The 17,528-nt window shown below is 41.6% G+C and overlaps 1 protein-coding gene across 1 annotated transcript in view; it reads left to right on the top strand.

The window, feature by feature from the left end:
- The window catches only part of LOC126334985 (ATP-binding cassette sub-family C member 4-like), a 378,851-nt gene that overhangs the window by 140,921 nt on the left and 220,402 nt on the right, over window positions 1–17,528 (top strand). The window contains exon 5 of the mRNA XM_049997794.1: window positions 5,997–6,231. Within this exon, the coding sequence (XP_049853751.1) occupies window positions 5,997–6,231 (235 nt within the window). The remainder of the gene's footprint in view (window positions 1–5,996; window positions 6,232–17,528) is intronic.

Genomic DNA, 17,528 nt, shown 5'->3' on the forward strand with positions numbered 1-17,528 from the left:
AAATTTTAGAGACCCTGCATTTGAAGCTGATTGCAGAACGATTCTACTGCGGCCAACGCACGTTTCGCACAAGGACTATGAAGATAAGTGAAATTAGAGCTCATTCATAGGAATGTAGATAATCTTTTTTCCGTCACTCTGTTTGCGAGTGGATGAGAAAAGGCAAAAACTAGTAGCGATACGGTTGGAAACAGTCAAGATGAGGGCGCCTTGTATGGTGGTCTGATCATCCCCGATGCAAAGCGTTTGTTGAGGGAGCGGGCATTGAGCAGAGTGACTCCCCAGTACTACTTAAGTCCATTCCGCAGAACTACAAGTATACTTTAGTCCATGTGATTATGAATCACTCTGGATTGAAACTTGTCTAGGTGCTACGCAGTATCAGTGATATTCATTAATACTTCCTTAGGCTTATGTTTGTCTTACATCACGAAATGCTAATTTTATAAAGCGTGTGAACAAGAGATTCATGATAGTAAACGTGTAATACCATATTACAGCGATTTTATTCAGAATATAAAAGGTGTTTTACAATGAGAGGCAAAAACATCGCCCGGCCCGAATGATTTAGAGTCCAAGACAGAGCATTGCGCATTCCCCAGATCAGAAGTACCAGTGTTCACAACTCCGGCGTCCTGTAGAGCTTCAGCTTGATGTTTACATCGTCAAATAGAAGCAATACAGTAGTTAGGATACAGTATTTATCGAGACTCATTGCAACTTAACTCATCGTATCCTTTCTTTTGAAAATCATTATTCGAGCACGTAGAAACGGTTGAAACATAAGAACTCCACGTCGGTAGCATTACTACAACGACGAGCTTTTCACATCTGTCTCGATGGCTGAGTAGATTACGCTAGTGGCAGTGGATAAGAAAACTCCAGTTGCACCATTTCTTGTAGAAAGATTCTCTTCGCTGAAGTATCGCAAGCAATATACAAAACTATTTGACTGTATCCTTTGAATCACATTTTACTGTAATATTTCGTTTTATAGCATTTTCATTTGCACGCATTTACTAATTGTTATCATGCAGTTACAAAAAAAAAAAAAACCTAAATTAAAAATGAAAAAGCAAATTACAGGCCCGTCGAACATATCCCTCGGGAGAAATTTTAGTAATAGTTAGGACAACGCCTGAAGAGGGATAGTTCATTTCGTTTTTTATGGTAGAGTTAAAGTGGCGATGCCAAGCAGGGGTAAATATGATTTTTGTTTCTTTTATTTCGGAGATTAGGCCTAGCTAGATGAGAAAATAGTACAAAAAAGTGGATAGGCTGACAGTTTATGAACGTAAAGGACGTGCCTTCGAATCTGAGTCACCGGTCATACTTTCATATAGACCTGTGCAGGTAATATTTGAAATCTTAATTATCTACAAATGGTGCAGTTATAGGCTTTCATAGGTTCCAAAATCCTTCAAAAGATCCTGTTTCGTGATAGTCTAATCTTTAAACAAACAGACAAGTGGACAAAGTAAAAATATTGAAAATAGATGTATTTATTTGTATTTGCTTCGACCGCTATCTGGTGTCCCTATCGTTTTCAGTTAAGAGAAACTATCAGCTGATTGGAATATATCATAGGTTTGCTTCGAAATGGATGATGTGAATATTAGCGAGCGAATAATTACTGCCTTTTAAAGCGGTGTTAGAGCATCTGAGGAAGGACTTCGTTATGGCGCTGACGCTTCCACAGCAAGGAGATGGCTTAAACGATTTAGAGATAGTAGTGAGGTAGCGAGGCGTCCAATATCTGGAAGACCACGAGTCTCTACTCAGAGACAAGATGAATAATTGGCCAGAAAGGCCCAGAATGGTTCTTTATCACTCATTCGGAAACTAAGGAGAGCTTCACATTTCTCGAACGCGTCGAGAACTGCTCTCAGATGATTAAAGGACCATGAAATCAGGTCCCGTCGTGCTCTAATCAAAGAACCGTTGTCTGACGAATAAGCCGTGGATAGACCAGAAATTGTGAGTTCCTGAGAAGATGTAAATTGGAGGGAAGTCATTCTCTGCAACTAGAGCACAGTTGAGTTCACGAGTAGAGGTCGTACACTTGTTTCCCGCACATATGGGCAACGATACGACGCGCGTTTCGTGGCCACACACGCTAGAAGCGGACACGGAAGTGTGGAATGTTGGGGCTGGATGATTTACGTGGGTGCAGGAACTTTAGAACGTATCTAAGGCAAGTTCAGTTCAGCATGCTATGAACATGACCTTGAAATGTAATCATCGCTGGAGATCGACTCTGGTACCCCGAAGGACGTCTCACTTCCCAAAATGATAATCATCTATCACGCGAAGGACGTCTCACTTAACAACCTGATAATCACCCATCACACACTGGCATTAGGATTCAGAGCTGCTTTCAAAGGAGGGAGAAAATTATTCAATACCTTCCGAGATCTCCGAAGCCACTTTGTCTGAATCCCACAGAGCACATATGGGCTCAGCTTAAGAAGACTCTCCGGGACAATTGGGCAGACCTTCCTCCGAGAACTGTGAATGCCCTGTGGGATTTGGTTCACTCTTCATAGGAGATAAATGTCATGGATGAGGACTTTTTCCTGGTGAGATTCGATTCGACAGATACCACAGCTACTGGAACAGTAATACGTTACGCTACCAAGCAACTACCGAGCTCTTCTTTGTAGTGTAACGGTCGAGTACGCCTGCCGTAGTCGAAGAACGAATATTGAACTGGAAGCAACAGATTCTGGAAGGCACATCCACTCACTCGTGTAAGGCGCGCGTAAGAACTTAGAAAAAAGTGCCAATGAGCTGATACGTTTCTATTAGATGGAAACTATCAGAGGTACCAAATGGAGGTCGAAGTAATTACAGATGAACACATCCATTTTCAACAGTTTTACTATGACCATTTGTCTGCTTGGTTAAAGATTATATTATTATAAAATGGCATCTTTTGAAAGAATGCGGAACATGGAAAAGCCTGCAACTGCACAATTTGTAGCGAATTAAGGTTTAAAATATTGCATGCACAGGACTAAATTAAAAAAAAAGGACAGTTGACTCCAGTTAGATTCGAAGGTGCGTCCTTTACGTCCGTAAATCATAAACATATCCACTCGGCCATTTACACAGATGTGAAACACTTGTCTTTGTAGAAATACTACCGACGTGGAGTTCTTATATTTCAACCGTTACTAAGAGCTCGAATAATGATTTTCAAAAGAAATGAGACGATGAGTTAAATTGCAATGAATCTCGGCATATACTTTATCCTAACTACTATACTACTTCTATTCGACGACGTAAACACAAGCTTAAGCTCCATAGACCGCTAGAGTTGTGAACACTGGCATTACTGAACTTAGGCGCGCGCAGTGCCCTGTTCGTGGACTCTAAATTATTCGGGCCGGACAGTCTTTTTGCCTCTCATTGTACAACGAAGTCTTGGTGTTTATCAGTCATTCCTCTTGGAAATCATCGAGCGAAGTGGTGCAGTGGCTAGCGCGCTGGATTCCACAGTCAGAAGGACGGCAGTTAAAATCCCAGTCTAGGTTTCCTAATTTAGTTTTTTCATGATTTTCCTAAATCGCTTGAGGCTAATGCCAGGATGTTTTCCTTAGAAAGAACACAGCTGACTTCGTTCCCAGTTCTTATCGAATCAGAAGTTCTCGAGGTTCATTAATGAGCCCGTCGTTGACAGGACGTAAAACCTCAAGTTCCTTCAATGATAAACAACTGCAAACGTACTGAATATGAAACTTGCAAACTAATGTACACCTCAATAAAATCTTCTTGAGACACAGAGGAGTTATAGACCATGGATGCGAGCGTGCATTGATTGAAAACAGTGGGGGAAGTTGAAAATTTGTGCCGGGCCAGGATCCGAATCCGGGTCTCCTGCTTTATATGCACTGAGGCATGCAGAAACAGTGCTCGGACATCTCCGAAAGAACAGACACCCACCCCAACCCCCCTCCCCCCTCTCTCTCTCTCTCTCTCTCTCTCTCTCTCTCTCTCTCACACACACACACACACACACACACACAACTTCCTGGTTTACGAGCCGCGTCACTTCGAATAAAACACTCGAGTTTTAGATAGCTATCCCCACCATCGTCATCAGGAGTTAAAGCGTACATCTTCCTTTACGACCAGTCAAGTCCGTGAAAAATCGTGCCTGCCTACAGGATGTCGCCAACTCTGTAGATGGGTGTGACAGCACTTATCGGCACTAAGCATATCCTTTATGAATATGACTACTAGAAGTCGCAAACCAAATAAGCTTCCGTCTTTTAGAAGATTCGTGTGATACAATGAGAGGGACATTCGATTTACGTGTTGTATACAGAATACCTCACTTACAAATCTCTTCCCATATTCACTACGTTACTGAAAGTATCCGAACACCTATTAGTGGACATTAATATGGGGTGAGTTCACCATTCGCCTTTACGACTGCTTGAACTATGCTGGGGATTTCCAATGAACTGTCTGAATGTCTGTTGAAAAATGCCAGCCCATTCCGCCTCAAGATTCGAAACCAGAGACGGTACTGATGTTGGATGTTGGGATCTGAAGTGAAGTAAACTTTCTAACTCATTCCAAAGATGTTCTATTTGCTTCAGGTTGGAGCTCTGGGCAAGCCAGTCCATTTCAGGAATGTTTTCCACAGTTTATTTCCTCACAGATGCTGCTTTATGATAATGTGCATTGTTGTATTTGTGTTAGGGATTGGAAACCTCAGGCATGCAAGATCGCACATGAAATATTCTTTATTTGGATGGATTACTAAATTTAGCTAGCGACGTAGTTATCTTCAGTTCTAAAATATAAAACAATTTTTTTTCTCGTGTTGACGACATGCAACAGCTTACAGAACACCACATAATACTGTACCAGGGATCAGGAGTATATATATGAATTAATTACAAAATACATACTATCATACTGGACTCGCATTCGGGAGGACGACGGTTCAATCCCGCGTCCGACCATCCTGATTTAGGTTTTCCGTAATTTCCCTAAATCGCTCCAGGCAAATGCCGGGATGGTTCCTTTGAAAGGGCACGGCCGACTTCCTTCCCTAATCTGTTGAGACCGATGACCTCGCTGTTTGGTCTCTTCCCCCAAAACAAGCTAACCAACATACCATCATACACTCTTGATTAGTGTTAGTGTCTTGACAACTTCTCACATCGTTAAAATCTTTCTTAAAATGACAACATCAATACACCACATAGTTAAAACAACTTCTCATCGTCTGAGGACAGTGTAATTGTACGATGGTCATAAAACTGAAAATGTACGTTAATATAGAGAAGAGTCAGTGAAAATAGCAATATTTGTATAAGAAACTATCCACTGAAATGACTAAATGTAAGAAGTGTAGTCTTACCAACAGTGTTATGCCGTTAAAGGTTTGTAACTGACTCAGTATTTATACGACATGTTGTAAATACTGATTGTGACACTTGCTTACGTATTTTATTCCAGCTGCTGAATTATGAGAGTAACTAAATTTAGATTGTGGTTATTCCTGTAAGGGATGCAAATAAAATTTATGTCGACAACACGTCCAATTTTTATTGACTTCCACCTAGTATTTGGGTATTACAACCTTCAGGAAAAGGCGATATGTGGACAAGCTCGTGGACCTCGTTTAACTGACTCCGATTTAAACGCAAGTACTTAGTGAACCGTGCATCAGAAAACGCTGACATCTTTACAGATTCACCGTGTTGTTTCTTACTACCCGTGTATCCGATTTTCCATTCTGATTTATTAAGTGCAGCAAACAACAGCGCGTCTTCTTCCTCATCAGAATGGGACTATCGACTGAGATCTAAGGTTCAGTCATTGTTTCGCGAGGAAACAGTGCACGATGCAGGCTAAGGTACAGTCGCTCATGTCGGGCTCACAGTGCATCGCGCAGCTTTTCCTGCACTGCACTGCCCTGCGTCGCTCGAGCCACAAAACTGGCTTCGCGTACAGAAAGGCGGGCTTGTCATGCGCAGGTGCTGCGGCTGAGCCGTCAGACGCCGAGCGAGGGCGGCGTGACGGCGACGGGTGGCGTCGTCAACCTGATGACCAACGACGTGAGCCGCTTCGACAAGGTGGTGCTGTGGGGCCACTGCGTGTGGTGCATCGCGCTGCAGCTGCCGCTCATCGTCTACCTGCTCTACACGCAGGTCGAGTACGCCGCCTTCGCCGGCGCCGCCTTCATCCTCATCATCACGCTGCCCTCCCAACGTGAGTACCTCCGAGCTCGTTCCCAAACTCATCTCCTCCAGGCCGATTGCCTTCCTGTTCCTCCATCCTACACACAAGTCACAACACACCCTCCAGCTCCATCTCAATCAGCTCATCTCCTTCTTCAGATCGAAGCTTCCCTAGATGATTCCTTCCAGATAAAGTCCGTCCGGACAGGTCTCGGAAGTCGCAACGGTACTGACCAATCGCCGTGCAGAAGTTAGGCGTCATTGCATGCGGATATGGAGGGGCATGTGGCTGTTATCAGTTTCCGTGGTCGGAGCCGCTACTTCTCAGTGGAGTGGTTCCTCAATTGGACTCAAGAGGGCTGAGTACTACCCGCTTGCCAACAGCGCTCGGCAGCCATGACGGTTTCCCATTCAAGTACTGGCCAAGCCCGGCAGCGCTTAACTTCGGTGATCTGACGGGAACCGGTCTTCTCACTGCGGCAAGACTGCTAGCATTCCTTCCATATCCCAAGCAATATTTATAGGACTATCCACCTGTATCTTCCACCTCCACGAGCTCTACTTATCCATTTAAGACGATCCCATCCTATCAACAACCACCCTCAAATGTCTTGCACTAACACTTGATAGTTAACCAACACTTGGGTTCTGCTTGTGCAACATCTCGATGAATGGATAGCTGAGGATTTTTCTTAATATTGTTAAAAACCTTCAAGAGAGCTTCTGATCTTCTTTGAGGATATTGCTGAGAACAGTTAGCCGTGAGGTGTTTGCACTCCCAGTAGATCCTGTAATAATTTGTATTACCTGAGTTGCACCTCTACCTTCTTAATGTAAGCGTTCAAAAAATATTCAAATGTGTGTGAAATCTTATGGGACTTAACTGCTAAGGTCATCAGTCCCTACGCTTACACTATTTAACCTAAATTATCCCAAAGACAAACACACACTCCCATGCACGAGGGAGGACTCGAACCTCCGCCGGGAGTAGCCACACAGTCCATGACTGCAGCGCCTCAGACCGCTCGGCTAATCCCGCGCGGTAATGTGAGCGTTATTGATCCATGTCGAACAGCAGTATTCAGCAACAGAGTGTGATAGGAGTATCTTCTTAGTGTAAGCGTTAGTGATCCATGTGGAACAGCAGTATTCAGCAACAGAGTATGCTATTGCTTAACATGTTGTTAAGTAATTCCGTGAATTTAAAAATGGTTCAAATGGCTCTGAGCACTACGCGACTTAACTTCTGAGGTCATCAGTCGCCTAGAACTTAGAACTAATTAAACCTAATTAACCTAAGGACATCACATGCATCCATGCCCGAGACAGGATTCGAACCTGCGACCGTAGCGGTCGCGCGGGTCCAGACTGTAGCGCCTACAACCGCACGGCCACTTCGGCCGGCCTCCGTGAATTTACCTCATGGGATCACACTCAAAAATTTCAAAAGAAGTCATTCTCGCCAACCCTGTCATAAGCAACTAATATATCTGGTAAAATCATTAGACGATCAATTCCAATTTCAAAATGATCTGGAGAGAATTTCTGTATGGTGTGAAAAGTGGCAATTAGCACTAAACAAAGAAAAGTGCGAGGTCATCCACATGGGTACTAAAATAAATCTGATAAATTTTGGATATACAATAAATCGCACAAATCTAAGGGCTGTCAATGCGACTAAATAGCGAGGAATTATAATTACGAGCAACTTCAGTTGGAAACACCACATAGATAATATTGTTGGGAAGGCGAAACAAAGACTGCGCTTTGTCGGCAGAACACTTAGAAGATGCGACAAATCCATTAAAGAGATAACCTACATTACACTTGTCCGTCCTCTGTTGGAATATTTTTTCGCGGTACGGGATCCTTACGAGGTAGGATTGACGGAGGACATGGGAAAAGTGCAAAGAAGGGCAGCTCGTTTCGTTTTATCACGCAATAAGGGTGAGTGTGTCACTGATATGATACTCGATTTGGGTTGGCAGTCACTGAAACAAAGGCGGTTTTCTTTGCGGCGAGATCTGTTTACGAAATTTCATTCACCAACTTTCTCTTCCGAATGCGTAAATGTTTTGTTGACACCCATCTACTAGGGAGAAATGGTCATCATAATAAAATAAGAGAAATCAGAGCTCGAACTGAAAGATTTAGGTGTTCCTTTTTTCCACGCGCCATTCGAGATTGGAATGGTAGAGAAGTAGTTGGAAAATGGTCCTAGGAGCCCTCTGCCAGGCACTTAAGAGTGAATTGCAAAGTAACCATATAGATGTAGATGTAGATCATAGATTCAAAAAGGCAAGTACATTTACTGATTTCTTCTCATACCCATTTTCGGTATAAGTAGCAAGAGAGAGTACCAGATCGTTACAACTTCTGCCTGATCTGACGCTGTTTGTACTAAGGGAAATGTTTGCGGATGACTTCAAAATTTCTGTAGTAGATTAGACGCTCGAACAGATGGTAAGCGACCCTTGGAAGGGTTATTGGATGACAGCTTTCCACTTTTGTGAGATCTTTATTGGGTTCCAGTATGGCTAATACTTTTGTTTTCTTCATCACAGGTGGAAAGTTTCCGCGTTTTAGTATATTTGAGAAGTTGATAAGCCATTTTACTGTAGCTGGCCCACAGAGAGCTAAAAGTTCAGGGTATATTCCGTCAAATCGAGCTGCTTGTCTAAGTTTCATAGTTCTGATCCCATTTCAAGAAGAGCACCTGCTGTAAAGCAAAAGAAGATTTGGATCTAACGTGCCTCGACGATGAGGTTATTAAAGATTGAGCACAAGCTGGGACTGGGGACGGATGGAGAAGGCAATCGGCCTTGCCCTTTCAAAGGAACTATCCCGGCATTCGCCGTAAACGATTTAGATAAATCACAGATAATCTAAATCTGGAACTCTGGACGAGGATCTGAAATCCCGTCCTCTCGAATACGTGTCCAGTGCCTTACCACTGAGTTACTTCGCTCCGTTACATGCCAAGTTCGGCTACGACAGCTCCCTTGTTCCTCTTCTTATTTACAATCCTGGTATTCTGCCACGGCTGTACCAACACATCTCACCGACCTACAAAATCTCCATATCCTCTACCAGCAAATCTTCAACAGTCGCTCTCTCCCAGACAATGAAATCCATCCGAACTTCAATCAATCCTGTACGAAGGGACTTCAGTTCGAAATGCTTTTCATAGTTTTCACAACGAAACACTGCCTCGAAGTTTGTCAGAAAAAAAACTGGTCATATGTAAAGAACACCGGCGGCAAAACACAATCACTATCTTCATTGCGCGATAGCAGTGTTTACATTACTGATGACATAGCCACCAAATCTGTGTCACTAGACAACGTTTTCCGAAATTCCTTCACCGAAGAAAACGAAGTAAATGTTCCAGAAATCGAATAAAGAAAAGATGCAAACATGAGAAACTTGGAAGTTGATTTCCTCAGAGGATCGAAGCAACTTACTTCAATAAAGGCAAGTCTTTTATCCAGATTACGTACCAGTTAGGTACTTTTCAGAGTATGCTTATATGATTGTTCCATACTTAGCAATCATAGACAATCACTCTCTCTACGAAAGATCCGTAATATGGCCCTGGAACATACAGAGTGTTCGAACATTACGAATTACCCCGAAGAAAACGATTTATTGACACATAGTCAGCACATGTTCAGAAAATATAGTTTTTGTGAAACGCAACAAGCTTCTGACTCCCTCGAAGTAATGAGTGCTCTAGAGAGGAGTTCTCGAACTGAATCGATATTTCTAAATTTCCGGGAGGCTTTTGATACCGTTCCTCGCAAGAGGAACTGCCTGTCCATGGAGTATCGTCTCACTTGTGCGACTGGATTCTGGATGCGACTGGATTCAGTTCGTAGCAACTGAAAGGAAGTCGTCGAGTAAAACAGAAGTGATATCAGGCTTTTTCCAAAGAAGCGAAACAGGCTCTTTGCTGTTCTTAATCTACGCAAACGATTTAGGAACAGTCTGAGCAGCCTTCCTTGATTGTTTGCAGATAATTCTGTCATTTACCGTCTGGTAAAGTCACCAGAAGATCAAACGTAATTACAAAATAATTCAGACGAGATATCTGCGTGATACGATAAGTGGCAGTTGGCTCTAAATAATTAAAATTGTAAGGTCATCCAGATGAGAAATCCATTAAATTTCGGTTACACGACAAATCGCTCAAGTCTCAAGGCTGTCAATTTAACTAAATGCCTAGGGATTTATCACATAGAAAATATTGTGGCGAAGGAAAATCAACGACTGCTCTTTATTGGCAGAACGTTTAGAAGACGCGACAAAAACTATCGACACTACTATTGTCCGTCATCTGATAGTGTATTTATGTGCAGTAAGGGATCTTACCAGCTAGGATTGACGGAAGACATTGAAAGATCTGAAAGGATGTCAGATTTTTTTGGATTGTTAGGGGAGGAAATGTCACGGATATGATACACGAGTTGCTGTGGCAGTCATTAAAACAAATAATTGCGGCGAGATCTTTTCACTAAATATCAATCATAAACTTTCTTCTCGGAGAGGAGAAATGATCATCGTAATAAAATAAGAGAAATCACAGCTTGCACGATGGATTTAAGTGTTCGCTTTTCCCCAACGCTGCTCGGGTGCGGAACGGCAAGGAAATAATCCGAAGATGTTTCGATAAACCGTCTGCCAATCACTTATTTGTGAATTGCAGAGTAGTCATGCAGTTGTAGGAAATCCATTCAAGTCCCACTTAGACTCCGTTCCCCCCCTCCCCGGTCTCCTACCCAATCAAGGCTTCTCATCCTCCCCGGTCGTCCATTTTTCCTATTTTCTTCATAATCATGGCCTGCTCTCGTTTGGTCCTATGACAGATGCACGTTTCCGTACCATCTGTTCTCCCACATTGTGCTGATACGTATGTTATTGCTCCCATGACGAGAGATAATGAGTAATATAACTGTAAATTATTTTAGGTTGGAGCACACAGCCTACTTCAATACAAATTTTCCTCTCATCTGGTTGTTGTTTATTTCATTCGCAATCGATTTCGAAGCTTTTAATACCTCGAAGAGGAGCCATTTAAGGCCTCAAAATCGATTGAAAATAAAGTAAACAACAAATATAATGGGTGGAAAATTAGTATTAAAGTAGGCTGTGTTTTCCAAAACAAGATCTCCATGTTGCCTGACTTAATTGACTGCACACCCTAAACTGCACTGATTTCATTATTTTATTTCACATTGTCGATTTCGGGACGTAATGACACATCCATGTTCAGATGTGACTGAAAACTCAAATACGTCAATTTCACGTATCTTGATGCTGTGATAAGATTTTCCGAGACCGATGAAGCAAAATAAAGTAATTAAATCAATACAGCGCAGTCTGAGTAGTCATTTAAGTCAGACAACATTAAATTATGGCTGTGTGCCCCTCAAAACCACTAGTAATGATGTATTGACTTTAACGTAATAACCATGTCCAAAGCCTCAAAACTTGCAGCTTTCCCGTAACCTACGACTCTATATATCAATCAACCTAGTGTTTGTCTTTCCAGTGTAGGTGCTTCATATTCAGCACCATGCGATACTGCATTACCAGCGACATCTTTCTCATCTATCTCCTGATTAAAAAAAAAAAATAGAGAAATTGCGAATGTGTATACTTTTAATATCAATAGGAAAATCCGCTCATTGAAGTAGCTCGAAAGGAAAAGCACTGCCTGCAAAAGGCAGGTGTCTAGGTAAATTCCTGGACTGGCAGGCAGCTATCATTCCTCAGAATAATCAAGCATTCCTGGATTGGCAAGCAACAATGATTTCTCAGAATAATCAAGCCACCTATGTTGATCTGATGGTTCTTGTGTAAAATATACAATGGAAGCAGCGGGAAAGTTGCGTAGTCTAGCTGGTGTACGTGTCTAAATTTTCGTAACTGAATCTCTACCAGCGATTTACAATTCTCTTAAAAACTCTTCATCCAGAAAAAAATTTAGAAACACGTCACTTAATTCTTCTGATGTATTTTTGTACGTCGAGTTGGTGAGATACGTAAATACAAGATTACTAGTGAGGAACAGTTTGTTCATGCGCTTTGTACATTCAGGAAGAGGGGGTTAGAGTGGTATTCCTCCGATAATCTGGGCAACTGAATCAACTAATATATTGTGCCAATTACTTGAGAGGGTTCTTCAAGAGGTTAATATTTAAAGTATCTTGAATTTAGTTGGAAATAAATTCTGCTTTTATACCCTCTGTTCTGTTGTTGCCTTCAGAATCTGTATGAGAACGGAATGACGGATCCTTAAGAACAACATTGTAGATCCAGTTCTTAACATCTATGTAGGTTAAACAAAATATTAAACCTCTTTTCCTAAGTGTATGTCAGTGAAAATTCTGCAGCATTTCTGTTACTTCGTAAGATCTGACTTAGTCTGTTGAAGGAGATATAGTCATCTGCGTTATTTTTAGTTGTCTTGATCCCAATAAAAAATCGCAATTAGCTGATTGCCGATTTCGGTTGATTAACAACCATCTTCAGATCGATCTTACTAAAGAATCAGTGCCAAAGTAGGATACTGGTCAGAACACCACCGTCAACTAAGCGTAACTCAGAATCATTAATTTTCCCTACAAAAAGGAATCTGTACCTGATTACAATGTTGGACAATTCTTCGTTACTAAGTGTAACACGTCAATAGCAAAAAAATGTTCAAAGTTTAAAACAATCATAAGAGTCTTTTGTGTTTTTCAGAGAGTGAGTAGCAACGTTTGAAATCATCTGAAAAGATCGAGACATGCCTGTAACTTTCAACGCTGTCAGAAGACATTTCTGACGGTTTCAAACGTTAACAACCATGCTTTGAACGAATTTTGCTGTTGACGTGTTGGACTTAGTAACGATGATGTGGTCAACATTGTACTTAAGTACAGATTCGTCTGTAAGCACGATTCTGAGTTACACTTCGTAGGGATGATGTTACGGTCAACATTGTCCTTAGGTAGTGCGTCTTCAGGAAGCATGGTACGTAGATAATCGTTAATCAAACGAAACTAAATAGGAAAATTATGATCTTATATTTTTTATCGCGATCAAGACCATTAAAATTTTAAACCTTTCTGTTGCTCTAAAACACCAATTGCAGTAGCTTCTGATGATTCGGACTGTTTTTCTTTGCATACCTCTATGCTCTTGTTAATCCAACCTGACAAAACTCTCACACTCTTTAACAGTATTGCAGTATGTGCCGTAGAGGTATTTTGAAAACTCTTTTCTATCCACACACCGCATTTTTTCAGTATTTTAGTACCAGTTGTGTCTCATGATTCATGTAGCCAGAGGAATTAATGTTTACGTTTCGTGAAGTACACAACTTTACGTATCTCTGTTTACCACTCACTCTTTATCAAGATCCGATTGGATGCTACTACGACTTTTGTCTGACAGCACTACTTCAAAGACAATAGACCCATTTCAAAAGTACATAAGATTAATGTTGGTGCTATCCACTAAGTCATCAATGTAGAACAGTAATGGGCATTTTACATTGACACGGGCGAATACTCTAGATGCTTCTATATGTCGGGGTTACACTCCATCCAAAATAAAGCGCAGCGTTCTACCTGCCACGGAATCGTCAATACAGTGATAAACCAGGCCAGATTTCTCGTTTGATTGTGTGTTGACTAGAAGAACGTGGTGTGGTACTATAATGAAAGATTTTCCAAAGTCTGCTAGGAAATACCGAATCCACATCGTTACGTTACAAAGCAAGAGCAGGCGTTGGGTTTTGCATTGCCGTTTTTTTTTTTTTTTTTTTTTTTTTAAGTCTTGCTGGCTACAGTGAAGAAAGTCCTTAGTGAAATAGGTTATTAGTTGAGGTCTGTGTGATGCTTATTTATTACTTATTCAGTTTATTTACATGTTTTTCGAGCCCTCTATGAACTTAGTCTTAAATTTTTAGTCTCATTGCCACGTCTAAAAGGTAAAGATCCGCGGTTCTCTTCAGCTTTGTGGATGTTTTTCACTTATACTGAATGAGTAAAATTAGTGGGACGAATCCCTGTTTTATTTGCATCGAAACGAAACATATGCTAACATTAACGTAATATGAAAAATCCTAGCCGGCCGCGGTGGTCTAGCGGTTCTAGGCGCTCAGTCCGGAGCCGCGCGACTGCTACCGTCGCAGGTTCGAATCCTGCCTCGGACATGGATGTGTGTGATGTTCTTAGGTTAGTTAGGTTTAAGTAGTTCTACGTTCTAGGGGACTTATGACCTCAGCAGTTGAGTCACATAGTGCTCAGTGCCATTTGAACCATTTTTTTGAAAAATCCTAAATTTGGTTTGAAATTGGTGTTGCTAATTTAAGATTTCTCTTACAGACGCAACAAAAATTATAAAACAAATTGGAGAATAAATAATTTATTAATCTGGCTGGCGTACCAGGGATCTAATTGGTTCCGAGTGCCAATAAGAAAGTTTTTATTTCAGATGCCAGTAATACTGAGGCACAGTTCTTTTTATTTGTAGTAATACAAATACCGAAATGCAACAGTAATGTTTTAACTAGCACAACTGTAGTTAACAAAAGACATTTCTCATAGTTTCTAAATTTTTACTAGAAAATAACAAAATTACTTTCAGTAATCTGTTTCTTAATCAGCGCCATTCTTGGGATCACATGTTGTAAAGTTCTCTGTGAAAGTCCCTGTGCAGCTGATAAATATGGCTGGTCTCTCAGATAAATTACATCATGGCATACATCAGCCATCGTCTTTCCTATTTGGAATTCCTTGACATTTCTCCATTCTGTTTCAGAGTAAGCATTTTAGTAGCTATTTCCTATGGATGAGTATGCAACACATTCACTGTTTTTTCCTTCTTTGACTATTTTTGAAACTCAAATTGTCTCCTCCCCTTACAAAGATATTTTATTGATACAAACAAAATGTTAATGGCCCCTGCTGACGACATAAACTGTGCGTAAATTAAAGGAGAAGACTTTGAGGCCTGGCACTTGGAACCCCAGAGGGAAGCACTACTTGACATAAAGACCACACCACACGTAGTAAGTAATGTTTCAAACATTTTCTCCATGATCTGGCACTTGAAACGAGTATAGAGATAAGCAATAAAGATTCGAAAACACAGTGGCTTTCAAAAGGCTTTTTGTGAAAAAAATGGCCGTTTGAAATTTTCACTTTTCTCATATAATCTGCGAGCAATCTTGACATCACAATATTATTTCCCCCTTCTCGTTCCATTCGCGAACAGTGCGTCATGTAGCCCCCGCATGAGCTCCACTCTCCCAGATTTTTAGGGACGAAACAGTAGATTAGTTGGCTGAAAGAGGCGGCAGTCGTATATTTAAGAAATAACAGTGGAATTAGTTCAACAGGATTGAGGGCAGTTACGTGAAATTAAAAGTAGGAATGGGCGGACGTAAATCTGCAGTTCTCTTCTCCCAAACGAGAGCCCAGTTCTTCATAGTATAAACCATATCGCTCGCTCGGTCATTATGCACGAAGATCTGCATCGCGCACTGACGAACTCCGATGCATTGTCTGTGTTACTAAACATCTATAACGGAACCCAGTACCAGCTGCACGTTGCCTCTCTCAGAGATTTAGGAACAACAAAAATTTGATTTCAATATTTCGCGTACTTATTGGCCAAATTTAAAAATTTAAATTGTTGTTATAATGTACTCATTAAGAGGTACAACAACGTTATGTTAAAAGTTTCACACAATAAGACAAGTTCATTTACATGCTTAAGTCAAATACACTCCAAGAAAAAGGGCAAAAAAGAACGCCAAGCACAATGAAGGAATTACCCGAACGGGACGGAAATCGGTAGATGTGATGGACACGTACAGACAAACAAATGACTACAATTTCAGAAAAATTGGAAGTTTTATTGAAGAGGAAGAGATTCACAAATTTAGGAAGTCAGAACGCGTTGGTCCATCTCTGGTCCTTACGCAAGTTATTCGGCTTGCTGACAGAGTTGTTGGATGTCCTCCCGAGCGATATAGTGCCCAATTCTCTCCAATTGGCGCTCCATATCGACAAAAGCCCGAGATAGTTGGAGGGCCCCGGCCATAATGGTCCAGACGTTCTGAATTGGGGAGAGATTTAGCGACCTTGCTGGCCAATGTAGGGTTTGGTAAGCGCGACGACAAGCCGTAGATGCTCTCGCCGAGTGCGGGCGTGCATTATCCTGCTAAAATGTAAGCTCAGGATGGCTTGCCATGAAGGGCAACAAAACCAAGCGTAGAATATAGTCGACGTATCTGTGTGCTGTAATAGTGCCACGGATGACAGCCAGAGCGGTCCTGCTATGAAATGGAACACCACCCCTGGCCATCGATCCTGGTTGTCGGGCCGTATGGTGAGCAACAGACACACTGGTATCTCGTCCCTGTCCGGGGCGTCCATACACGTCTTTGCTGGTCCTCGGGGCTCAGTTCTAAGCAGGACTCGTCACTGAAGACAGTTCTGCTCCAGTCAACGAGATAGGAGGACGTACGGAGACGCCCTAGACAGCAGTGGGATGCCAACCTGACTGTCGCCCGCCATACGGCACTTCGTGGATTATATTCTGTCGCGTTTTTTACGTAAGTGAGGTACATAAAAATGACAATTTGTGCCAAAACAGTCTCGCTTTTTCGGCGTGTGTTTGCAATTGCTGCAATATTAGAAAGAGCTATTTCGTTTTGTCTGGTAGACAGTGACAAAATAGACGTAATCAAATCTAGAAATCACACCAATCCTGGGTACTATTCGTGTTAACAACTTTTTCAGTATTAGACAACGACTTTTTTTGATGCAGCTAAACGTTTGACGAACTTTGATCAGATGATAGATTCTTTCACTGAAAGGAAAGCATATCGTGTAAAGCTGTAGGAAGATTAGAGAGGAAAAAATGCTTGGACCTAAGGATTGAAGAAACGTGTACTGTCTTCCTTATCTCTTTCTTTACTTTTATGATTCCTATATTTAATTCTATATCACACAAAAGAGACAGTTATTAGCTAATAACCAATTAAGAGTGCAAATTATCTGAAAGGTTCTTATTCTTCCAGTCACAAATTATCCCACCCAGTATTAATTGCGACTTTTTAAAGGGGTATAGGATGTCAAACCGGCCGACGGGAAAGCAGGTGAGGCACCAAAGGAAACTTTAATGTGCACTGTCTGAATTCCGCAGAGCGAAATACAGTTACGTGCGATAGAAGAATGCTGTGTGAAGAGCCGTGGCGCTCCACATTGGCACACTTATGACCGAATGACATGTCTTACATTTCCTCGATAGTGTTGGGTGCCGTTTGTT

The sequence above is a fragment of the Schistocerca gregaria genome, chromosome 2, assembly GCF_023897955.1.
Source record: "Schistocerca gregaria isolate iqSchGreg1 chromosome 2, iqSchGreg1.2, whole genome shotgun sequence".
Taxonomy (NCBI): Eukaryota; Metazoa; Arthropoda; class Insecta; order Orthoptera; family Acrididae; genus Schistocerca; species Schistocerca gregaria.